General features: G+C 57.6%; 2 protein-coding genes across 40 annotated transcripts in view; both read right to left on the bottom strand.

Moving 5' to 3' along the window:
* The window catches only part of CATSPERG (cation channel sperm associated auxiliary subunit gamma), a 28988-nt gene extending 17712 nt beyond the window's left edge, over positions 1–11276 (bottom strand). For 4 of the 39 annotated variants that reach the window (XM_023649635.2, XM_023649639.2, XM_023649638.2 and 1 more), the window contains exons 1-8: positions 10995–11272; positions 9903–10094; positions 7438–7721; positions 7297–7350; positions 3383–3527; positions 2910–3036; positions 2653–2725; positions 1642–1797 (exon numbers count right to left, since the gene is read on the bottom strand). In XM_023649635.2, the coding sequence (XP_023505403.2) occupies positions 1642–1797; positions 2653–2725; positions 2910–3036; positions 3383–3527; positions 7297–7350; positions 7438–7721; positions 9903–10094; positions 10995–11166 (1203 nt within the window). In that variant the 5' untranslated portion in view covers positions 11167–11272. The other 35 variants (XM_070224366.1, XM_070224369.1, XM_070224368.1 and 32 more) reach the window with 20 other exon arrangements.
* A 108-nt stretch (positions 11277–11384) lies between these two features.
* KCNK6 (potassium two pore domain channel subfamily K member 6) lies at positions 11385–24450 on the bottom strand. Its single transcript, XM_023649632.2, has 3 exons — positions 22225–24450; positions 15503–15898; positions 11385–15318 (listed from the first exon to the last, which is right to left on the bottom strand). The coding sequence occupies exons 1-3, from the start codon at positions 22835–22837 to the stop codon at positions 15095–15097; spliced, it is 1233 nt and encodes a 410-aa protein (XP_023505400.2). The 5' UTR covers positions 22838–24450; the 3' UTR covers positions 11385–15094.
* Positions 24451–24622: the final 172 nt, after the last annotated feature.

Below are 24622 nucleotides of genomic sequence, written 5' to 3'. Positions count from 1 at the left end.
GCACTAAATTAGTCACTTTAAAATGGCTAATTTTATGATTTTCACCTTGATGAATCTTTGTTTAAAAAAGGCACAAGGATCAGGATGCCTGAAGTTCAAACGGAACTTCTTGTTGCTGTGACAAGAACCCCCTCTCTGCCCTCCGCATCTCCATAGCAGCCGCGCGCCCCCTGTGGGAGGGTTTGGGTCCAGGGCTTGTGAAAACTGAGCGATGTCTGAAAGACTCGCCCAGGACGGAGGGAGCTGGCACAGGACAGGGAGAGGGTCCGTGAACTGAACAAATTCAGTGGAACCAGGAATTCAGAGCTAGAGGGAACCGGGAGAGCATTAATCCACTTGGTTCTCAGAAGTCATAGGGGCGCTTTCCACCTGGGAGGGAGGAGGTCCAGGCAATCTTATGGGGTTGCTGTGATGCAAAATTGTTATCTCGGACACAATTAACGACCAGCATCTCCTTCCCCCCAACTTGTGGCAAAGCTACCCTGACTTCTGGGGAGCGATTCTTTCTCTGCTTCTTGTCGTCCCCGCCCTCCTCATTAGGAGGGAGTTTACGACCTGTGCTAAGCCAGCTGGCGCATCCCATGATCTGGTGACACATGACCCAAGCTGCACCAATCAGGACCAAGGAAATAAATATCAGCTTTTTTTTTAAGCTATTTAGGAAATAGATGCTCCCACCCTCTGGCCTGCAAGTTGGGATGATATGAGCCACTTTGAGGATGGGGCTTAACCAGAAGAAGAGGAACTGAAAGCTGGAGTCTTCATTTGAGCCCCAATCAAGCCAGACCTGAAGCCTGATCTGTGCCCAGGCTTTGCTGACAGGTGCGCCTACTAAATCCATTTCTCTTCTTAAACCAAACTGGGCCGGAATTCTGCCAACAGCTGCACCAGCTCAAACGTGTTTCAGTCATTCACACCAAAAGAACCTTCTTCAGACACTCCTTCCCCAATTCTAATAGAATAGATTCACAAGGCCGAATTTGGAGCCCGAGGTATATTGCAGTTCAAAATATTCCAGCGTTTACAAGGTAATGTGGCACATATATACCATCCATGTGTAAGCCCTAAGCAGCACCCCATAATCAGACCCCTTAATCTTTCTGCAGGGCGGCATCCGAATGTGAAATGCAGAATATCTAAGTGGGATGCAGAAAGACTACAAAGAGCCTTTGTTAGTTCGGGTCAGGCTTTCTCGACAAATAGGTTTCAGTCCCAAACTTGTGAAAACACAGTTTTCACAGCTTTTTGGATTCCAGAATTACAAACGGCAGACCGACACACAATCACAGCTGTGACTCCCACGGTACAGTCGCATTCTGGGTCTGCCGATATTGACTGACACTGTGCTCACAGCGGTCCGATGAGGCGAACAGAAACGTCACTCCCGTTTACGGATGGGGACTCTGAGGCCTGGGTGGGCGAAGTGACTTGCCCCAGGTCACGGGCCAGGAGGGGGCAGAACCAGGATTTGAACCCAGGCTGTCCGGCTGCTGTCTGTCTTTCCTCCATGCCCTTTGCCCCTCACGGGGCTGGAAGGTCTTTGGGGACCCCCTCTGTAGCCCCAGGCCCCACCCCGTTTTAGGGGCTGAGGCCCAGGCCCTTCCAGAGGCCCCAGCCCCTGGTCTGTCCCGCCGCACTCACCTCCACCAGAAAGAAGTCCTTGAAGCTGGTGTCGGTCAGGAGGATGGACTTCTCCTCGGGAATGCCGCCCAGGATGAGCACGGGCGACTGGTCCACCGTGTACCACAAGGGCCTCGACGGCACGTTCACAAAGTACCGCGGGATCAGATGGAAGAGCTGCGGGGGAGGGGCGCGGGGCTGCTCAGCCCTCTCCGGCCTCCATGGGCTCCGGCATCTCATTTGGGGTAAAAGCCAAAGTCCTCACCTGACACAATCTGCCCCGTCACCTCTCTGACCTTAGCCCCCCACTCCCCCCTGGCTCCCTCACTCCAGCCACATGGGCCTCCTCTCTGCTGTGCAGACTCACCAAGTGTGTTCCCACCTCAGGGCCTTTGCACTGGCTGTTCCCTCTGTATGGAATGCTCTTCCCTGGCTTTTGCACGATTCCCTCCTCTCCTCCTTCAAGGCTTCACTCAAGTATCAGCCTTCTCCGTTATGCCTTTCTTGACCCCTCCACTGAACAGGGCAACCCCCTCCTGCACAGACCCAGCTCCCCTCCCTCCCGACTTTCTCCCGAGCACTTACCACCTCTTAGCCTACTGTGGAATTTACTCGATTTCCCATTTACTGCTTTGGTGTTTGCCTCTCCCACTAGAATGTCAGCTCTAGGGGGGCAGGGCTGTGTGTCTGTGTGTCACTGTTGTGTTCCCTTGGTGGCACACCGTTTGCCCGGGAAGAGGCTGCTGCTTGAACGAATGAGGGAGTGAATGAATGCACAGTGATGAAGAACATGGGTGCAGGGGTCGGGCTGACCCAGCTTCAAGTCTGGGGCCGTATGTACGTGCAGAGACTGGGCAAACGGCGCCAGCCCTTTGGGGCCTCGGTTTCCCCTCTTTACAATGGGCCCCTGGGCGCGCCTTCCCTCACACGGTCACCATCATGCAAGACCGTCAGGAGAGCAGTCGCCCTCCCCGGGGCCTGGCGCAGTACGTGCTCCGCGCGGGGTCCGCCCCAGCCCGCGGCCGCGCTCACCTCATTTCCCACAGTGAACTGGGGGGTGTCGCCTTGCTGCCTCTGCAGGAAGCCGTTGATGTTCACCTGGAACCTGGCGCAGGCGTGGGGCAGGCACGGCGACGGTCCCGGGGTCAGCGCTCCCGCCGCGGCCCACAGCCATCCCCGCTCTGTTCCCTCCCTCTGGTCTCCCAGCTTCTTGGGGACCTGAGGTTGGGACGTCCCTCCCGGAGTCTACCACCACCCCCCACCCCCGCCCCGGGCTTGGGAAAGGGCACCTTTGCTTGGGAACGAAGGGCCCCAGGCCGTTGCTGCTGACGTCCACGCGCATGAGCACGCTGCCGTTCTTGACGGGCATGGGCGTGTACCAGCTCATGGCGCACACCTCCTCCGTGGCGCAGCCCCCTGCGCGCAGGCACCGGGCCCTGAGGCTGCGGGCTCCCCGCGGCTCCCCCAGGCCACAGGACCCCGGGATCTCCCTGCAACTCCCCAGGCCCCCTCTGCGCCCCGGACCACACTGCAGCCTTTGTGTGGCCCCGCCTAGGCCGTGGAACCTGCTGGGGGCTCCCCGTGCCCTCCCTCCAGTTCGTAGACCCCTCTGCGGCCCCCAACACCACCCACCTCCCCGCCAGGCCGTGGGCCCCTCTGATGACCCCAGCCTCCCCTCGAGGTCATGGACCCTGCTGGGGCCCCCAGCAATCCCCCAACACCTCTGCCAGGCTGCGACCCCTCAGGGTGCCCCCAGGCCCACCTTTGTTGGGGAAAGGAGCCGCCTCCATCTGGATCTGCAGCTGCTCTATCTTCCAGTGATGGAAGTTGACTGGGGACTGGAAGGTGACCAGCACCACGGGCTTCAGCCCCGTCAGGTGGCCCTTGCGCACCAGGGCCTCGGAGGACTGAGGGCAAGATGGCCCCACAGACGTATCCTTAAGATAGCCTCTGGGTCCCCCTGCCTTAACCCCACCTTTAGTGGCCTGTCTTCCTGGGCTGGGTGGGGAGAACAGATTCTCCACCAACGGAAGGTCAGAGAACCTGGTGCAGGTTTGGGGCTGGGGTGGGGGCTAGGCCACGGGAGGGGCAGAGGGGCTGTGGAGGGAGTCAGGAGGCCTTCCTGGAGGAAGTGAGTCCAGAGCCAAGGTCTTCAGACAGAATTTGGATGTAGGGAATGCACAGGGAAGTGGGGCACGAGATGCGCAAAATGTGAGGTGGGGATAAACCCAGGACCCGGAACTGCCAGGAGCCTCTCCCCTCACGGCAGCGATTCCTGGGCCGCGCTTGAGGCCTCCACCCTCCCTGCAGAAGTTAGACCCTCTGCCACCCGCAGCGGTCAGAGGATGGCCAGGTTTGGGGCTGGGGCCCGGGGTGAGAGTGGGATAGCACAGTTAGACAGAAAGGAACTGGGGACGAGGGGGAGGAAGCAGCAGGGACGCCCCCCAGAGATGCCAGGGTCCTGGCTGCACTGAGAAGGGCAGGCAGGGCTTAGAGTGGAGACGGAAGGCGGGAAGGAGAGGGGTGTGCCAGTGGATGGAACAGCATAAGCAAAGGCTCAGAAGCATCCCCAAGAGACGGCTGCGCTCAGGCCACTGTGGGCAGGGCTGGGGGTGGGCTGCACAACCACCTTCACACAGGCCTCCATCCTGAGGAGTGCCCTGGCCAGGGCCCTTCCAGTCCTGCTGGCCACACCTGTCCCAGCCCTGCCTCTGGGCTTCCAATCGCAGGGCAGCAGGTACTGGCGGGGGGTGACCTCCTCCCTGTCAGGGCAACGGTGCCCCTGTCCACCCTCGACTCCTGCTTGGACCATGCACAGCCTCTTCTTGCTTGCTCTGCTCCCCCACAGCAGGTGGGAGTGCGGGAACACCTGCGTCAGAGTGCGTCCCTCCTCCCTCCTCCGCCCAGAACCTTCTCCTGAATCCATCTCACTCAGACTGAAGCCAAGTCCTCACTGTGGTCCACGAGGCCTTAAGACTCTGCCCCCATCACCTCCCTGGCCTGTCTCCTCCCACTGCCCCCTGGCTCACTCTGCCACAGCCACATGGGCCTCTTCCCTACTTCGGCCGTGGCGCTGCTGTTCCCTCCGCCTGGACTGCTTCCCCCAGTTCTCCGCATGGTCATCCCTTTCCACCATTCAGGTCTCTGCTCAACCACCCGGCTAACACCCTCCTTTCTAACATATCACCTCATTTTATTTTCTTCTTCGTCGCACTGAGGTTACTGTCATAAATTATTATTATTATTATTATTTTGGTGAGGAAGATGGGCCAAGCTAACATCCATTGCCAGTCTTCCTCTTTTTGCTGAGGAAGATTAGCCCTGAGCTAACATCCCTGCCCATGCTCCTCTAATTTATGTGGGATGCCACCGCAGCGTGGCTTGATGAGTGCTGCATAGGTCCACACCCGGGATCTGAACCAGTGAACCCCAGGCTGCTGAAGTGGAGCACACAAACTTAATCACGACACCACGGCCCCACATAAATTATTTTATATATTTACTTGCTGATTGTCTGCTTCCCTGGTGGGCTGAATCCATAAGAAAAACATGGCCTGTTGTTGATCGTTGTATCCCTCCCATTGTAAACAAAGAGGATCTGACCCATGGTAGGTGTTGAATGAACAGTAAAGGTACTATTATCAAACTTTTACAGATAAGGAGAGAAGGTTCATGGAGTAAAACTCTCTACCTGGGGTCACATTCTGGAAACTTGTTGCTGTCGTGCACTGAGCCCTCTGAAGCCCTGTGCTAGGTGCTTCGCACGTATTCAATCATTTCATGAAGTGGGTATGATCATGATGGAACCCTTGCTAAGGATGAGGAAACTTTGATACAGAGAAGTTAAGTAACTTGCCTGAGATCACACAGCTGTTTTGTAGCAGCTGTGTGAACCCAGGCAGCCTGGCTCCAGAGCCCAAAGTATTAACTATCACGCTATGCTCCCTCCAAATCAGTGTTAGTCAGTGGCATATTCAAACCCAGGTCTGCAGCCTGGTCTAGACTACAATGTTCTACTGTCCTCTAAAAGCTTACTGGAGCCAAAACAATCTTTAAAAAGAGAAACAAAGTTGGAGGACTCAAACTCCCCAATTTGAACATACTACGAAGCTATAGTAATCAAGACTGTGTGGTGCTGGCATGTGGATGGACACATAGAGCAATGGAATACAGTTATTCCCAGAAAGAAATCCTTGCATGTATGGCCTATTGATTTTTGACAAGGGTGCCAAGAGAATTCAACAAAGAAAGAATAATGTTTTCAACAAATGGTACTGGATAATCACACACAAAAGCTGGACCCCTACCTCACACCATATACAAAAATTAACTCCATGTGGATCAAAGACCTAAATATAAGAGCTAAAACTAAAAAACTCTTAGAAGAAAACATGGGAGTAAATCTTCCTGATCCTCGGTGGGTCAAGGCCTTCTGAGACAACACCAAAAACATGAGCAACAAAAGAAAAAAATTGATAAATTGGATTTCATCAAAATTAAAGACGTTGGTGCTATTTTGTGGTATGTGAATTATACCTCAATAAACATAAAAATTTCGTGCTTCAAAGGACACCATCAAAAAAGTGAAAAGACAACCCACAGAATGTGACAAAATATTTACAAATCCTATATCTGATGAGGAACTAGTATCCAGAATATGTAAAGACATTTTACAACACAACAATAAAAAGACAACCACTTTATAAATGGGCAAAGGATCCAAATAGACATTTCTCCAAAGAAGAAAGATAAACGGCTAATGAGTATATGAAAAGATGTTCAACATCATAGTTATGAGGGAAATGCAAATCAAAACCACAGGAGGTACCATTTCACACACACTAAGATGGCTATAACCAGAAAGACGGACAGTAACAGGGCTGGGTGAGGCTGTAGAGAAGCTGGAACCCTCACACATTGCTGATAGGAATGTCGACTAGCGCAGCTGCTCTGGAAACCCACGTGGCAGTTCCTCAGAAGTGAAACAGACTTAGCACATGACCTAGTAATTCCATTCCCACAGGGGTACAGAAGAGAGCTGAAAAATGTTTACACAAAAACTTGCACACGCATGTTCATAGCAGCATTGTTCATACCAGCCAAAAAAAAAAAAGTGGCAATAACCCAAATGTCCACCAAGGAATGAATGGATAAACAAAATGCACATCCAAACAGTTTAACATTATCAGCCATAAAAAGGAAATACGGACACAGCCTACAACATACATGAATCTTGAAAACCAGCTAAGTGAAAGAAGCCATATTGTATAGGATTCCATTTCTATGAAATGTCCAGAATAAGCAAGTTCAGAGGGACAGAAAGTAGATTAGTGGTCTCCAGGACCTGGAGGGATGGGGGTACAGTTTCTTTTTGAGGTGATGAAATGTTCTGGAATTAGATAATGATGCTGATTGCACAACTTTGTGAATATACTAAAAACGATTGCACCGTACACTTGAAATGGTGAATTTTGTGGTATGTGAATTATGTCTCAATTTTTTTTAATGGCAAAAAAAAAAAAAAAAAAAAAGCTTACTTGAGCATCTATCTGGTGGGATACAGGGATCTTCTTGAATCCTTAAGGTCCCCAGGGTCTGGAGGCACCACCACTATTAAAAGGTTACAGATGGGGAAACTGAGGCCCACACAGGATGACCCCTGCTGCACCCACTTACCTTGCCCTTGCAGGTGTAGTTTATCTTCAGGTAGTAAGGGAAGCCCAGGTATTTCTGCAAGCAGAGGTTGGGCAAACGTCCAGAGCCCAGAGGGGTGCGGGTCCAGGACCTCTCCCGTTCCCCTGACCCCGGGCCCCTCACCTCGTCCCGGTTGATGGGCGCGTCCACCAGCTGGCTGAACATGCTGTCCACTGTGTCCAGGGGCTCTTGATCGGAGAAGCGGTCGCTCTCGCCCTCCTTGCCGACCGTCGTGAACTGGTTTAGGACAACCTGCCAGTTGCACGTGTGGATCTCGTGCATCGCCAACAGCCTCCACGGCGCCCACAGCACCGCCAGCAGTGCCCACAGCGCCCGCAGGACTCGGAGTCGCGGCCACGCAGGCCCAGCAAGGAACATCGCGGGGCAGCGCGCAACGCGGCTCGACCCTGGGGAACGCCGGGGTCAACAACCACCGGCCAGACTGCGCTGGGGGGCCGTCTTCTGAGACCCCGCCTCGCTCCTGCGCCTCGCCCCGCCCCTGCTCCTGGCCCCGCCTCTGCTCGGACTTGGGGCCCGGCTCCTGCTCTTGCTCCGGGCCCCGCCCCTGCTCTTGCTCCCAGCTCCATCCCGGCTCTTGCTCCTGGCTCCACCTCTGCTCTTGCTCCAGGCTCCATCCTTGCTCTTCCTCCCGGCTCCATCCCAGCTTCTGCTCCTGGCTCCGCCTCTGCACTTGCTCCTGGCTCCATCCCTGCTCTTCCTCCCGGCTCCATCCCAGCTTCTGCTCCTGGCTCCGCCTCTGCTCTTGCTCCTGGCTCCATCCCTGCTCTTCCTCCCGGCTCCATCCAAACTTCTGCTCCTGGCTCCGCCTCTGCCCCAGACTTCGCCCCTGCCCCACGCCCTGCATCTGCTCCTATTCTGGATCCCACCTCTGTGACTCCAGGTCCCGCCTCTACTTTGGCTCCTGGCCACGGCCCTGCTCCTGGTTTCGCCCCGCCTCCTCGCCCTTAACCCTGGCCCACACTTGTTCTTTGCTCCGCCCCTGCTCTGCATCCCGCCCCTACTCTTCTCGTGGTCTCGGTCTTTGTTTCTCGCTTTGGCTGTGCCCCTCCTATTTTCCCCAATCCGGCTAGTGCCTCTGGTCGCGCACCTGCACCTGGCTCCGCCCCCTCGTCTTGACCTGCCCCCCCACTTCTCTTCGCACCGCCCCCTTCTCCTCGCTGTGGTCCTGCCCAGGTACAGGCTCCTGCACCTAGCCTCGCCCCTCTCTCGGTCCTGGTCCCGCCCCTTCCCAACGCCCCGCCCCTTCCCCACGCCCCGCCCCTTCCCCTGTCCCTGCCTCTGTTTCTCGCCCGGAGCTTGCTCCTCGCTCCGCTTCCACTCCTTCCGCCGTTTTTCCTCCACCCGATCCTGTTCTTCGACCCGCCCCTTATCCACCCGCCCTTTCCCCTCGTCCTGGGCGCGCTGTTCTGCCCGAGGATGCTCCTCGCCCCGCCCCCGCCTATGGCCCCGCCCCTTCTCTTTCGAGACCTTCTGTTTGCCTTCAGATCGCTCCTCGCCCCCGGCCTTCCCCACGCTGCGGGATCCCTCCTCGCCTTTCGCCCTCTGCTCACCTTTCGCCCTGTCCTCTCCTTTCGCCCTGTCCTCTCCTTTCGCCCTCGCCTCGCCTTTCGCCCTGTCCTCTCCTTTCGCCCTGTCCTCTCCTTTTGCCCTCTGCTCACCTTTCGCCCTGTCCTCTCCTTTCGCCCTGTCCTCTCCTTTCGCCCTCGCCTCGCCTTTCGCCCTGTCCTCTCCTTTCGCCCTGTCCTCTCCTTTTGCCCTCTGCTCACCTTTCGCCCTGTCCTCTCCTTTCGCCCTGTCCTCTCCTTTCGCCCTCGCCTCGCCTTTCGCCCTGTCCTCTCCTTTCGCCCTGTCCTCTCCTTTTGCCCTCTGCTCACCTTTCGCCCTGTCCTCTCCTTTCGCCCTGTCCTCTCCTTTTGCCCTCTGCTCGCCTTTCGCCCTGTCCTCTCCTTTCTCCCTCTGCTCGCCTTTCGCCCTGTCCTCTCCTTTCGCCCTGTTCTCTCTTTTCGCCCTGTCCTCGCCTTTCGCCCTGTCCTCTCCTTTCTCCCTCTGCTCGCCTTTCTCCCTCTGCTCGCCTTTCGCCCTCGCCTCTCCCTGCACCTTCTCCTCTTGCCCCGCCGGCGCTCCTTTGTCGCTCGGCAACTTCCCGATCCTCACCTTCCCCGGGAACCGCAACACCTTTTCGCCCCGCCCCTTCTCACCATCTGTTTCCATGCCCTGGACCGCTGCCGGCTCAGCGCTCCGCCCCTTCTACCCCGCCCCTCCTCATAGCCCCCTCCTCCTCGCCCCGCCCTTTCTCCGCCCCTCCCCTCCTCGGCTCGGTCCTCGCCTCTCCTCCCTCTCCCCAGCCTCTTCCCTCCTCTTCGCCCCCTCCCCTCCCCGCCCCTTCTTAATCCCTCCCCCGCCCCCCGCCTCCCTCCCTGGGATGGCCCCAGGCACCTCCCTCTTTCCCCCGCCCCGCGGTACCAGTCACTTGGTTAAAACCGGTCAACCGTCACTCGGCCGCTCCAGTCCCGCCCCTCTTGCCCGGTTTCAAGATGGCCGCCCGCACTTCCACCGCCGCCACCCACCTCCACGAGGTCGCTCCGCGCGCGTCTCCATGGCAACGCGTATCCCTCCGGGCGCCCGCGGCGGGCGCGTGGCCCGGCCGGCAGGGGGCGCTGGAGGCGGCGTGTACGCGCGGAGGGCCTTCGAGGAGTTTCCATTGGTTATGCGCGGCCGTCCTTCTTCGCAATCAGGCTTTTCCATCGAAAGTTTTACTCCTAAAAAATAAGGTGGGTCTCCTTGTAGGAGCTGTTCTGACTGCGGCTTAACACCCTCCTCGACAGAACAGGGACAAAAACAGTTATCGTGGGAAGTCTGTAAGATGACACGTGCAGAGTGTGCGGCACAAGCAAATATTCAATAAGTTAACAAGTTTCTTTTGGGTCCTGATGCCCAACAGTGTGACTCCCAGCGTGACCTCTGGATGAGCCGCGCGGCTGGCTCCACCCCGTGGCGTCCGAGCTTTCCCAGGAGGACTGGTTGGAGCAGGTGCTGCGGCTCCGCGCGAGTTTTTGCTCCGGCGGGTCTGAGGCGGGGCTCGAGGATTTGCATTGCTGGCTGGCGATTCCAGCTGATGCTGATGTTGGCGGTCTGGGGACCACCCCTTGGGAGCCAGCGCTCCCGTCCCCTGCGTGACTCGCCAGGACCTCGAGGAAACACCATGCTCAGCTGGTTTGCAGAGCCCTGCCGAACCTCCTCCCCGCCGTCCTTCCTGTCTGACTCACGTGCTCTCTCTGTAGGCCCCAGCCCAGCCACACGGGGCGGCGTGGACATCCCTGATGGGGCGAGCTCCCGCTCCCCGCCCCGGACTGCACGCGCTCTACCAGCTTCTGGCGTGACGCCGCCCCGGCTGCCCGCTTTCCTTCCTTCGGTCGTGTCTGGGCCACAGGACCAGCCCCCACCTCTCCCCCGACCACCCTAGGCCGTGACTGTCTAGGAACGGGTCTGTTTCCACAGCATCACGGGCTTCCTGGGCACTGTTGACCCCAACTCAGTCGGACACAGCGCAGAATAGGTGTTCTATGTAAATGAACGGAGGATGGAAGTCTCTGCTGCCCAGCCCGCGCCCACAGGTCAGGGAGGGGTGACTTCATCTGAGGGAATCAGCGGCTGCGTACCTGAGCCCTTGCCGTTGCACAGAGTCAGAGAGCCTGGGGTCTCCTCCTGGCACCCCGCGCTCAGCAATACAGCCCCTCCAGGGACAGGAGGCTTCGTTCCATCTTGACGGCCCAAGGTACGCTTTGCAGCATCATTTATGGCAGCGGAAGACTGGCAACCACGTATGTCCATTAACCAGACATGGAAATAGTTTATGGCACGCGGGTCCTAGAGGAAGCTCTGCAGACGTCAAAAAGGATCTGAGACCTGTGTGTCTCTGGAACAATCTCTGGACTACACGGGCTTGGTGAGAAACGCAAGGTGCAAAACTGAGAATAGTATTGGGAAAAGGATAGAAACATTATATATTTACATATAACATACAATAAAGCAAGGTGCAGACAAGAGAATAATAGTCATTAGCTACCAGTTTATTGGGGCCCAGACAGTGTTCGAAGAGCTTTCCAGATATTAAGTTGCTTAATTCTCTAACAAGCCCACGAGGTAGCTGCTGTTATCATCCCATTTCACGGATGAGCAAACTGAGGCCCAGGGAGGTGAACCCACTTGCCCAGAGCCACAGAGCTGGGGAGGCACAGAGTTGAGATTTACAGCAGGAACTTTGCCTCCAGAGTCTGTAACTGAGCACCTCACCATACTAGGTACCACTTGTGTAGAGGGAAAGGAAAAAGTGAAACACACACACACACACACACACACACACACACACACACACACATACAGTGCTGCTCCACGGCTGGAAGGAGACCTCAGTGACCACAGCCTGCGTGCGAGAGAAATGCTGACTCTCCACTCTCCGCTCTTTCGTACTTTGTCAATTTTGTAGCACGCACATTTTTTTCTTAAGGTCTTGAACTGAACAGGGCCTGGGTTCTTTTTCTAGAGGAATTTGGAAGGAGAAGTGGTGAAGAGCAAAAGCCAGATCCCACAAGGACCACCCTCGAGAAGGGGAGAAGCAACTGCCTCCCCACCCAGCCGCTGACTTCAGCAGCAAGGTCAACAGTGAGCGCACGGAGGAGGCAGGAAGGCTGGGAGGCCGAGAAAGAGCTGGACAGCGGATGTTTCTGAGCCTCCGTGGGACAAGGTGATCCACCAAAACCTTGTTCAAATCCCAGTTTTGCACTTCCTGTGTGACCTTGGATAAGTTACTTAACCTCTCTGGACCTCCTTTCCTCACCTGTAATGTAGAGAATGTACCTAACTCGGAGTTGCTGAGAGGGTTAAATTAATTATTATGGGGGCCGGCCCCGTGGCCGAGTGGTTGAGTTCACGCGCTCCGCTGCAGGCGGCCCAGTGTTTCATTGGTTCGAGTCCTGGGCGCGGACATGGCACTGCTCATCAAACCATGCTGAGGCAGCATCCCACATGCCACAACTAGAAGGACTCACAACTAAAATATACAACTATGTACCCGGGGGCTTTGGGGAGAAAAAGGAAAAAAAGTAAAATAAAATAGAAAGATTTTAAAAAAATAAATTATTATGTATCAAGGGCTTGGAACAGTGCCTGGCACCTGGTAAATCCCATGTGTTTCCCACCATTGGCATTAAAACAATCTTGTGTGACTTTTTAGCATTCTCCTGACCTTCTGCCTTTCTAATAGAAGCCCAGTTTTGCTCAAGTATTCACCAGCCTCCAAACCGAAACCTCAGTCCCGGGGGCAGGGAGAATTTTGAGGAATCCAAGCTAATCATGGTGGCTCCATCACTCTAGCCAATGATTGGTTCGGGCATGTGAGCCAATTTTGGCCAACGAGATGGAAGAGAAGTCTGCTGGGAGGCTTTGGGAAAAGGTTTCCTTGTTTCCAAAGAGACACAGGAAGAGATGCCCCTGTCTTCTTGCACTAGAAATTATGGCTGGTTGTGATGCCCGGACCTGTGGCAGCCACTTTGGGGCTGTGAGGAGAACCCGTGTGGGAGCCAAGCCTTCAGCTGAGAGTGGCAGAGTAGAGAGAGAGGAACCCTGGGGCCACAAGACCTTCCTGGAGCTGTGGACTGTGTCATGACCAGAGGTCTGCCCAACTCTGGGGATGTGCAATCTACAGTTATCTCATTGTTTCAGCCAGGGCCAGTCAGGACTTTGTTCCCTGCAGCCAAATCTTTCCTTACTGATCCTTTCCTTACGGCTGATTTCTCAAGCCTGGTCTTCTCTCTTCACTCCCACCCCGGGCTGCCACACCCCCATCATGGCCTCGGTTCCCTCATCTGTCTCCAGCCCCGACCGCCCCCCAACCCCATCCCCTGAGCCCCATCCCTGGGGGTCTCTTTAGTCCCTCACACCCACCATGTTCCAAACTAGCCTCAGCGTCTCCCCTTCAAACCTGTTCTTTCTCCCAGGTCCCCATCTCAGGGGCAGCTGACCATCCCTTGGGCCCTTCCCTGGCCTTGTCCCTCCCAAGTCTGTAAGGCCTGTGGAGCACCCCTCCACCCCCCACCCCCCGCCTCCCCTTGGCCCTGCCCAGCCCCATGGCCTCCTGCTTGGTTCCCGCCCCACCCTCCGCTGGACACCCAGCCTTGGTCTCTCGCTCTGGTCTAAGTCCACAGAGAAGCTAGGGGGCTTTTTCCAAGGCACAAGCCCAGCCATGACCCTCTCCTGCTCAAAGCCTTTCCATGGCTCTCTAGTGCCCTCAAGAAAGAGGGCAAGTTCCCAAGCTTGTCACTTGAGGACACCTAAGCTGTGCCCGTGTTTACCGCCACACCCTCCTTCCCCCACTCCCTTGCACGCCAGTCACATAAACTGTGCAGGAAGCCGATGTCCACATGCTTTCCTCCCCCAGGCCGTGCACACAGGCCCTTCTGCCGGGACGCCCTCCCTGCCCTTTCTACTTGTCTACTTACTCGGCAGGCTCAGCCCAAAGGCCCCAGCCCTTCTGCCACCCCCAAGGGCGTGGTCGAGGTGACAGCTCAGGACCGGCCTTGGGCAGAAGTGCTGTCACTGACCTACCGTCTCGGGAGGGAGCATATCTCAGGGAGTAAATGGAAAATCTGTCCCCTCCTAGCTCTGAGTCCACGACAAGGGCCCTCCCCTCCCCGTGCCTCAGTTTCCTCATCTGTGCAAACAGGGCAATGATATAATCTTCCTTCTATGTGAAGGGCCTGGCCAAAGACAGCGGCACAGACAACAGAGCAGGGTCCCTACATCCTCTTTGGAAGTCAGCACTGTTATTGCGGCCATTTCACAGGGGAGGGAACTGAGAAACAGAGGGGAAGGGACCGCCCGAGGGCGGAGGCGGGATGCAGCTGGGCTGGGACAGGGCGCTAGGGGAGCGGGGACAGCAGTCACCGTGGTGTCCAGGCTGGGATCCTGTGGCATCCTCCTGCTGGGTGGCTGAGGAAGATTCCAGCACTGGGGGCTACCAGGGCTCTCCGCATGGGTGTGGCTTCCTGGAGTCACTTAAGGAAAATGTCAAGTACACTTTCCTCCCCCGACTACTCCTCATATTTCAAGGCTGAGTCAAGTTGTCACTTCCTCCAGGAAGCCTTCCCTGACCTTCCAGGGGGGATTAGGTGATTCCCTGTGCTGCCTCCATCACAGCCCTGACCACACTGCCTCCCCTACTGAGGTCCTGCCCATTCTGGGCTGTCACTGTGTGGGGACGGGTCTGTCTACCTCCCTGGACTGTGAGCCCCCCCGGGAGCAGGGTCAGGCCATCTCGACCAGTACTGTGTCCCGAGCACTGCCCGGCATGGAGGAGGGAGCTGTGGATGAGTGACGATATTCTCCCCACTTGACAGATGAGGAGATCAAGGTGCAGAGAGGGGCGGTCACTTGCCCGAGGTGTAGTGAGCGAGCCAGTGCCAGAAATGAGGTCCAAGCCCAGAGCCGGGTGCAACACGCAGGTGACAAGTGGCTGGGAGAGAGAGGCTGATGGAGTGAGTAAAAGAACCAGACGTGAAGATGGTGAGGAAGCCAGGGAGGCACAGAGGGGGCAATGAGAGAAGGGGCAGGGAGGACAAGGCAGTGTTGGCGCCGGGGGGAGCCGGGACACATAAGACAAAGGACGGACGGTTGGTGGCGATGCCTCAGGAACACCGGCATGTGCTCGCGGATGTTCTAGAATGTTCCAGACCAGCTCCCTCCAGCCTGGGAGCTGGCCCTGCTACCTGGGGATGGAGGCATAGTTGGTGTGGGAGCCGGCCATGAGTTGCTGGCGCGGCTCAGGTGGGGGGCCCAGAATGTCCGCTCGATCGTCATCCTCCTCCCTGATGCTGGCAGGGTCCACGCTGGGCAGCAGGATGAGCTCTGTGAGGCCGTGAAGGTCGGACACGTGGCGGAAGGTTTGCAGCAGGAGCACCATGGCCACCAGGCCCAGGAAGAGGTAGGCTGTGGAGATGGCGGAGGGCCGATGGGAGGACTCAGACCCCCGGGGTGGGCCATGGGGCTATAGGACCCCCAGGGTGGGGCCGTGCCCTTCAACTCCCCCCTGGGACAGGGCCAGTCCCCCTCAGAGCCTCCAGAGCCAGGCTGTGCCCCCGCCCTCCCATCCCCAGGCAGCCACTGCCCTCACCTGTGACCAGCACCTTGTAGAGGGCCCGGTGGGGCTGGCCAGGGGCCTCTCCGGGCACGTAGTCCCCCAGGCCGATGGTGGACAAAGAGATGAAGCAGAAGTAGAAGGCATCCAGGAAGCTCCAGGTCTCCTCGAGGTGGGCAAAGACCGCAGCTGGCACCAGGAAGCAGAGGGCCACTACGACCCCCAGCAGGCCCACCAGGTGCCAGCGGGCTGCGCGCCGGCGGTCCCAGCCCCATCGCGTGCTCAGCCAGGACAGGGGCGCGTGGGTCAGCAGCAGCGACAGGCGCTGGGCCGAGGCGGTCAGCAGCAGCATGGTGATGGGCACGCCCAGGAGCGCAAAGGCGATGGAAAAGGCCTTGCCTGCGTCGGTCAGCGGCGTCGTGTACCCATAGCCTGTGGGAGCAAGGGGACGTCCTGCCCGCTCAGCACCTCCCTTCAGGCTGGGGCTCACCCCAAACGGAGACTCATTTCACCCTTGAAGCTGCCCTCCCAGTCTCTCATCTCAGGTGATAGCACCGCCATCCTTGCGGCTGTTCAGGCCAGGAGCCTTGGGGTCACCCTGAGTCCCTCGTCACTCACACCCACTTTCCATCTGTCAGCGCATCCTGTCGTCTCAACCTTCAAATACACATCGAGCCCACCCGCCTCCCCTCACCCCACCCCACGGCCCCCACCTGGTCCTGCCGACCCCGGCAGCCTCCTCCCTCGCCTCCCTTCTCCCCCCGCCCTTGACCCCTGTCTGTTCCCCACAAGCAGCCAGAGGGAAGCTGTGGACACCCGAGTTCAGCTGCTCAGAGCCCTCCCGTGGCTGCCTCCCACTCGGGTAAAAGGACAAAGCGCTCACTGTGACCCACGAGGCCCCACACAGTGCGACAGGGCAATACCCTCCCATCCCAGGGCCTTTGCACGGACTGTCCTCTCTCCGAGGTTCCCCCGGCGCCCACGTGGCTCCCTTTCTTTCCTCCTTTCAGGTCTTTGATCAAATGTCCCTTTTTCAGGCCTTCCCTGACCACCTTACTTTAAACCGTTCCACCCTCTTACCAAACCCACTTGTGTTTGTCTTCATGGCCTCAACACCTTCTAGCATAATATACAGTTTCCTTATTAGTTCCTGTCTGTCTCTGGGCACCAGCTCCCGGGGGGCAGCACTTCTGTCTGTTTTGTCACCCCTGGAGCCCTGGTCTTAGGCCCAGAGTGGGCGCTCGATCAATAGTCAAAGAAAGAATGATGGGCGCAGGCTCTGGCCTGGCTCGGAGCCTCAGTTTCCTCCACGCTACCATGGGCGTGACCAGCCCCCTTGGGCTCCCGAGGACGGTGGGAACGAGGAAGTTCGGTGTGGGTGTGAGTTCTGCAAACAGACATATGATACGGGGAAACCCAGCTGTTGGGAGGACTCGCTTTGGCGATGTGGAGTCTAAGGTCTCTTTATTTCCCAAACTAGGCACACCAAAGGCTCGGAGACAGGACCGGGGTGCTGAGGGGCCTGCTTTGTGTTGACAGTAAGACGTCTCGCCCAAGAGGCTGCAGATCCAGCCTGTGGTCAGTAGTACCCGGGGTGGGCCATGGGGCTATAGGACCCCCTATACACACCGAAACCCTGCACACACGGTGGCCATTCCCCTGTGCCCGTCTTCCAGGCCGGAGGGTCCTCAGGTGTTATAGACTGAAAAGAACGGAAAGCGGGGGCTTGAAGAGACACCTGTACCACCACGTTCACAGCGGCATCATTCCCAACGGCCAAAAGGTGGAAGCGACGCAAGTGTCCATCTATAGATGGATGGATGAACAAAATGCAGTACATACATACGATGGAATATTATTCAGCCGTAAAAAGGAAGGAAACCCTGACACGTGCTCCACTGTGGATGAGCCTTGAGGACATCAGGCTAAATGAAATAAGCCAGTCCCAAAAAGACAACTGCTGTGAGATTCCTCTTATATGAGGTTCCTAGAGTGGGCAAGTTCACATGGAACGGTGGGGGCCGGGGCCTGGGGAGTCAGGGTTTAATGGGCGTAGAATTTCAGTTTTGCAAGAGTTCTGGAGATGGACAGTGGTGATGGTTGCACGACAATGTGAATGTGCTTAATACCACTGAAGTGTACACATAAAAATGGTTAAGATAGTAAATTTTAGGGGCCGGCCCGGTGGCGTGGTGGTTAAGTTCGCGCACTCCCCTTCAGCCGCCGGGAGTTCACCGGTTCAGGTGCTGGGTGTGGACCCGCACACCGCTCATCAGGCCGTGCTGTGGCGGCGTCCCACATAGAAGAGCTGGAAGGACTTACAATGAGGATAGACAACTATGTGCTGGGGCTTTGGGAGGAAAAAAAGGATAGTAAATTTTATGTGATGTGTATTTTACCACAATTAAAAAAGAACTGGGGAGCCAGCCCTGAGGGCCCAGTTAAAGTTCCTGGTCACAGAGCCACACCACCCGTCTGTCAGTTGCCATGTTGTGGCAATGACTCACATAGAAGTAGAAGGACTTGCAACTAGGATATACAACCATGCACTGGGGCTTTGGGGAGGAAAAAAAAAAAGAGGAAGATTGGCAACAGATGATAGCTCAGGGCGAATCTTTCCCTGCAAAAAAAAAGAAAAAAAAAAAAGAACTGGGAAAATAAAGGATCCTCCAGTTTTTGCTAGACACACAGCTGCCTGGAATAAAGACATCCCCTCCTCCCTCGCAGCCCAGTATGACTCTGGAATAACTTCTGGCCAATGTGGTACACGTGAAAGAAGCATGCAACTTCCAGGAAGGGTCCTTAAAGAGAGGGGAATGCCTGTCCCCTTCTTTCCTCCCTCATCCTGCTGCCTGGACACAGATGTGAAGGCTGGAGTTGAGCAGCCATTTTGGACAATGAGGTGACCCTTGGGAATGGCAGCTGTGCAAAGAGGAGTTATGGAGGAGCATGAGGGTCTCCAACTATGACCATTCCAGTCTTGGACCAACTACCACAAATGTGAGCAAGAAATAAACTTCCAGGGCTGGCCCGGTGGCATAGCGGTTGGGTTCGTGTGCTCTGCTTCGGTGGCCCAGGATTCGCAGGTTTAAATCCTGGGCATGGACATATGCACCGCTCACCAAGCCAAGCTGTGGCAGCATCCCACATACAAAATAGGGGAAGATTGGCACAGATGTTAGCTCAGGGACAATCTTCCTCACCAAAAAAAGAAACTTCCATCTTGGGGGCCAGCCCTGGGGCCGAGTGGTTGGGTTTGTGCACTCCACTTTGGCGGCCTAGGGTTTCACTGGTTCGGATCCTGGGCGCAGACATGGCACTGCTCATCAAGCCATGCTGAGGTGGCATCCCACATAGCAGAGCCAGAAGGACCTACAACTAGAATATACAACTATGTACTGGGGGGCTCTGGGGAGAAGGAAAAAAATGAAGATTGGCAACAAATGTCAGCTCAGGCGCCAATCTCAAAAAAACAAAGAAAAAAGAACCTTCTATCTTACGTAAATAACTGTGCTTTGAGATGGATCCCTTATGGCTCCAGCCCTCATGAAGACAAGGATTTTGATGGAGAAACGCCAGCAGCCTGGGTGAAACGACAAGCTTGCAAAGGACCCAAAATCCTTATAAACAGAAAAGTTATATAGAGTCAGGACGGGGGCCGGGAGCCTCGAAGAGTCAAATCCTGGTCAGTGCTTTGCCCTTTATTCTCTGCATGACCTTGGCCACAGGACTTCTCCTCTCTGAGCCTCAGGTTCCCCAGTGTACTGCCAAACGGGCTTCCTCAAATGTGACAATGATAATCCTCCCAGGTGGGGACAGGGCGTGGGAAGAGTCACCAGGAGGGCGCTGCTGGCTTCCTCGCTCCCGACTCCCCGTTCCGGGTGGGCCGACAGGACCAGGGATGCTGTGGGAGAGGAGCCTCCGAAGGACCTTTGGCTTCCCGGCCTCGCCAGCAATGATGGCGGCCACCGAGCATCAGGAAAGCTCCGTGACCGGGAGCAGTGCTTCACGCTGACAGGACTCCCTCTCTGACCAAACTCATGTGGCCCCGCTGGGCCCTCTGCTCAACCAGGCCCGGGGGCAGCAGGAGCCCTAAGTCGGTTACGGAAGGATGCCCCCACTCTAGACATCTCATCAAGTTCCTCCTCCTCTGCCCTCAGACCCGAGTCCTTTGATCTCAGTCCTTGGCCTGTCTTTAGCAAGAATCCTCTCAAGCCAGTTGAGCCAGAATCCCCCACCCTCGCTGTCTCCTGAGTCACTCTCCATCCACCGATCCCTCCCTTTGCTCTCGGCTCTAAACCCCCAGCTGTCTTCGCCATATTTGGAGTTGAGTTCCATCTCTCTCCGAATAATTTTTCTTTTACCATGCACATACATCCCCCTCTTTTGTGCAAGCCCAAGAGGTGGTGCAGAGTGTTGGTTAAGAACTAGGGATTGTATACCTTCCGAGCTGTGTGACCTTGGGCAAGTTATCCAACCTCTCTGGGCCTCCGTTTCCATGGCTAAAAAAACAGGGCCACCAATGGTACCTGCCTCACAGGCTGCTGTGCCAATTAAGTGAGTAAAAGCCCATTTGTAAGACTCTGCCAGGTATACGAATATTATATGAAGGGGGAGCATTAGTAGCCCCATTTTACAGACGAGGGGGGGCACCGGCCCAGAGACGAGCAGTGGCTGAGCAGGGATCTGAAGCGAGGCTGTGCCTGCCTCGAGTGGCTTCTTGGCCTGTCCCGCCTGGGAGGACTTCTGGATCTGGGCGGAGGCAGAGGGAGACACTGATGTGACCCAGCCAAGCCCAGGAGCAAGTCAGGCAGGCCCAGCCAGCAGGGGAAGAGAAGCCCCGGGGAAGGTCGCGAATTCCAGAGGCTGTGAGAAGCATCTGGCCCTGCTAGGCCCGCTGCCTGTGGCCTTGGTCTGCCGGTCCACACAACAGGGCACCCAAGCCCACGGCCACGGCCACAGCCTCGGGGAGGAGTGCGGGCTAGCCCGGCCCCAGCCTCACCCCCTCCCCTGTCCAAATCCCAGGCAAAGAGACAAAGAGGAAGTGTGGGGGCTGGGGAGGTGCAGGGGGAGGCCCAGCATGCTGGGGTTTCCCAGGTCTGCAGGGCCCACCGGGCAGGGATTTCCCTGGGAGGGTTGGGGAGGGGGTTGGTCCCACCTGCAGGGGCGGCAGCGTCGGGGGTGGGGGGGGGGGTGCCCTGGGTCCACAGAAAGGAGGGGACAGGCACCAGCAGGGCATTTTCTGGATCACAAATGGGATGGGGAGGGGAGTCCTCAGGCAAGGATGCCTGAGGGGGCGTGAAGGGGACAGGCACTGCTGAGGGGACGATGGGGGACCATGTCTCAGGTCCTCGCTAGTCCAGGGTCGGCAGTAAGGGTCTTGAGTGGATACTGGGGTGCAGAGGGCCCAGGGCGTCCTTGATGGGGGGGAGAATTTCCGGTCCACAGCAGGCTGGGGCAGTGTTAAGGTGGAGAGGGAAGTCCCAGCTGTCAGTCTGGAGGAGACTGAAGGGTCCCTGATCCCCAGGAGATTCCCTTGGGAAATCCAGCGTGGCAGATGCTGGCATCCTGTGTGTGCATGTGGAGGGGGCTGGGATTCTGCTTTCAGTGTACAGAGCTCTGGGGCCCCTGCAAGGGGGTCCAGGTCATTCTGGGGCCCTCGCCGAGGGGAGTCAGGGCCCGGAGAGGGATGAGAGCCTCACCCAGGGCTTCTCGGGTTCAAAAGGCCCCGGTGGGGAGTCAGCCGTCTTGCTGCAGGCAGGTCAGGGACTGAAGGGGCGGAGTCCTGGCTGGGGGCTTCTGGTGGGAAACAGTCAGTGGTCCTTCCTGGAGGGCGCTCTGGCCCCCTCCACGGTGGGTCCCTCTCACATGTCCACAGTTAGGGGCTGTTGAATTGGAAGTCCCAGGTCCAGAATGGAGAGGGGGTGCCCCACTGGGCTTCCCAAGACAGGGGTGCTGTCAAGATGGAATGGGGTATGGGGAGAGGGGTCCCATGTGTGAGTCAGGACTACCTGCTGGGGAGTACGAGGATGGGGTGGTCCTTGGTCTGGAGGAGGGCAGGGGCCCTTGCTGGGGCGCGGTCTAGGGCCAGAGGGGTGGAAGTCTCAGGTGGGGGCACCAGGTCCTTGCTGAGGGATCTCTACTGGCAGTAGGGTCTTTAGTGACGGCGCCCTGAGAGGGTCTGGAGATTCAGGGTCCTCACTGGGGCACCAGGGTCAGCAGGAGGTTGGGGTAGGGCTTCCCAATTGGCGTCCCAGAAGGACACATCTGGAGAGTCAGGGGCCACTGTCGGAGGGGATGGTGGTCTGAGCCCAGAGGGGACAGGGGTCCTTGCATGGCTGAGGTCCCCGTCCAGGGGGGTGAGGATCTCAGGCCGAGGGTCCCAGGTCCTCGCGGGAGGTCTCTGAAGGTAGCCCTAGGCCCAGAGGGGACTGGACGGACCTGGGTCTCCCAGGGGGTTAAGGCCTGGGAACGGGGTCCCAGATGCTCACTGGAAGGTACTGGGAGGGAGGCCCGAGTCCCAGAAGGAACCCGGGGACTTCCTGCTGGGGGAAAGGCTTGGATGGGAGTTCCCTGAAGCGGGCCAGATCCCACGAGTGTGGGTCCCGGGTCCTCGATGAGGGGTTTGGAGGGGATCCTGGGCCCAGAGCGGACTGGGAGTGATCCGCTGGGATAGGGGTATTTCGTGATGGCTGCGGGGACGTGGTGGGGGTGCCGGGTCCTCGCCGGCTGCGGGGATCCGGGCGCGGCTCACTTACCCACGGTGGTGACCAACGTGCTGGCGAAGAAGAGAGCCGAGGCGAAGTCCCAGGCGGGGTCCGAGGCGTTGGCGGGCCCGGAGGCGTTGGCGAGCGCGGCGCGCCCCAGCCGTCCGGCCGCCAGCACCCGCTCCACGAAGGCGTCCAGGGCCGGGGCGGCCACGCACGGGCTGCGCCGCAGCAGCTGCTCGCGCTGCGCCCCCAGCTCGGCTCGGAGCCGCGCTTCGTGCGGCCCCTCCAGCCGCGCCACCAGCAGGGCGCCCAGCACCAGGTACGCGGTGTAGACCGCCAGCGCGCCCGCCAGCAGCGCGCCCTGCCGCATGGCCCGCGCCGCCCGCGCCCCGCGGAGCCCCCGGCCGCCCGGCTGACGTGGCCCCCGCCTCCCGACGGCCGGGCGCCCAGCCTCAGTTCCGGGAGCGCTCGGGCCGCGGCCACAAGCGCCCCAAAGAGGAAGGAGAGGGAACGGGGAGGGGCGGCGGGGAAAGGACGCTCCGCCTCCGGGAAACTGAGGCACGCCCCGCCGCCAGGTGTTCGTGTGTACCAAGAGGGTGGAGCCCAGAGCTCCGGGATCCAGCAGACCAACAGGCTGGAAAGGGTGGGGGCTGGGGACCATCCTTCCTTTCCTTCCGTCCCTTCTTCCCTCTCTTCTTCCCTCTCTTCCTCCCAGGAGTTGGCGGCTCCCTGTATTCGAGAGAATCCGAACCGTCTTCTCCGCTCGCGGACCGCGGTGTCGCCCCCTACCTCCTCAGGGCCAAGGCGCCCCGCTGCGAAGACTGTGCACGGACTGCATCAGGGCACGTGGCTGAGGAGACAAGGGGACAACCCGAATCCAGTCCTCGCTCCATTCACTAAATCGTGCGCTCTGGAGTGGGGTTGCGGCCACCTGGAGGGGACACCTAATTCACAACGAGGGACAGCACAGGGGCAGGGGTCCCTTGTGCCAATGGACGGAGTAAGGGTCCTTTGCTACTCACCAAATCTTTGCTCTGCGCCCACTTTGTGCCCAGCCCTTTGCTGGGTGATGCTGGGGACACAGCACTGACCAAGACACTACCCTCCGGGGGCTCCCAGCACTCCAGCAGTGACAGCACAGCGGGTCACGGGTGATGAGGGAAGCACAGGCAGAGTGACCAGGGCTGAGGTGAGGGGAAGACTAGATGCCTGTGGAGCCCAGAGGAGGTGACCACCCCAGCTGAGGGGGGTCAAGAGAGCTTCCCCAGGAAGGGGTCTTCTGAGCTGATGCATGAAGACGCACAGGAAATCTCTTCCTGGCAGAGCCACAGATCCACACCTCTACTAAAGGGGAGTCTCCCTTCCCTGCTCCCCCCGTGTGTTTCTGCACGTCCCCCTCCCACTGTAACTCAGCACCCTCCCTGACGACGGTCTGGAGAGCAGCCCGGAGTCCCGGCCACAGCTGACTAGCAGAGGAGTGGGCTTGGGGCCCAGCTCAGACACACCCCAGCCGCCTCTATTTATAAAACAGAGCCCAGCTCGGGGCTGACAACTCATAGGAAGAGACACCTGATAATAAAAACAGTAACAGTAGCTGCCAGGGATCAAAGGCTCACACTATGCCAGGCCCTGGGGACACATGGGCTTGTACTGAATCCTGAAACCCCCCCCATATCATTCCCATTAAACGGATGAGAAAATTTAGGCTTAAAAATGGAGTAGTGACGCAACTAGTCAGGGGTGAGGATGAGGCCAACAGAAAGCCAAAATACTTGCTTTATTAATAAAAAATATTCACAGAATTTAGAAGGGGGGGACCTACGGATGAGAAAATGGTAGCGGAGCCAAGGGACAGATGCTAAACTGAAGGTGCAGAAGAAGAATGGGGGCACCTCACTAGCAAAAAGGACCGTGGCTGAGCCAGGACTCACAACGGAGAGACCAGAACAGTCCTCGAGGTCCCCAGAGGAGGAAGGGGAAAGCCACAGGGACAGGGTCACTTGCTGACATCCTTCCGGAGTGCTATCACTGCCCAGAAGTCACTTCTACCATTATCTTTGCCTGAGATAAGTGGAGGAGGCCCAGGGACAGAAGCAGGGAGGCTGAGGGGAAGAGAAGTGGGGAGACCGGGCCAGATAAAGGGGGAGACGGGGACAGAGAGAGGAGAGACGAAGGAAGCTCAATTTTCAGGGTCCCTCACTTGCAGGTGTGCCTGTGTGCGCTAGGAGTTGCTGGGGGTTGTAGTGTTTTGGGCGGACCAGGGAGCCAGGTAGCAACGCAAGAGCATTGATGAATTTCTGGGAAAACGTCTAAGATGTCTTCCAAGAAAGACACCTGGTTCTTCCCACCTAACTTGTTAGGTGTCCTTTTCTCACTCCAAATATTCACTTAAATCTTAAATACCTAAGGTCTGCCAAAATTGTACAAGCGTTAGAGCCCGCCTAAC

Source organism: Equus caballus, chromosome 10, assembly GCF_041296265.1.
Source record: "Equus caballus isolate H_3958 breed thoroughbred chromosome 10, TB-T2T, whole genome shotgun sequence".
Taxonomy (NCBI): domain Eukaryota; kingdom Metazoa; phylum Chordata; class Mammalia; order Perissodactyla; family Equidae; genus Equus; species Equus caballus.
The sequence above is the reverse complement of the archived record's forward strand: the minus strand, read 5'-3'. Positions and strand labels throughout refer to the sequence as shown.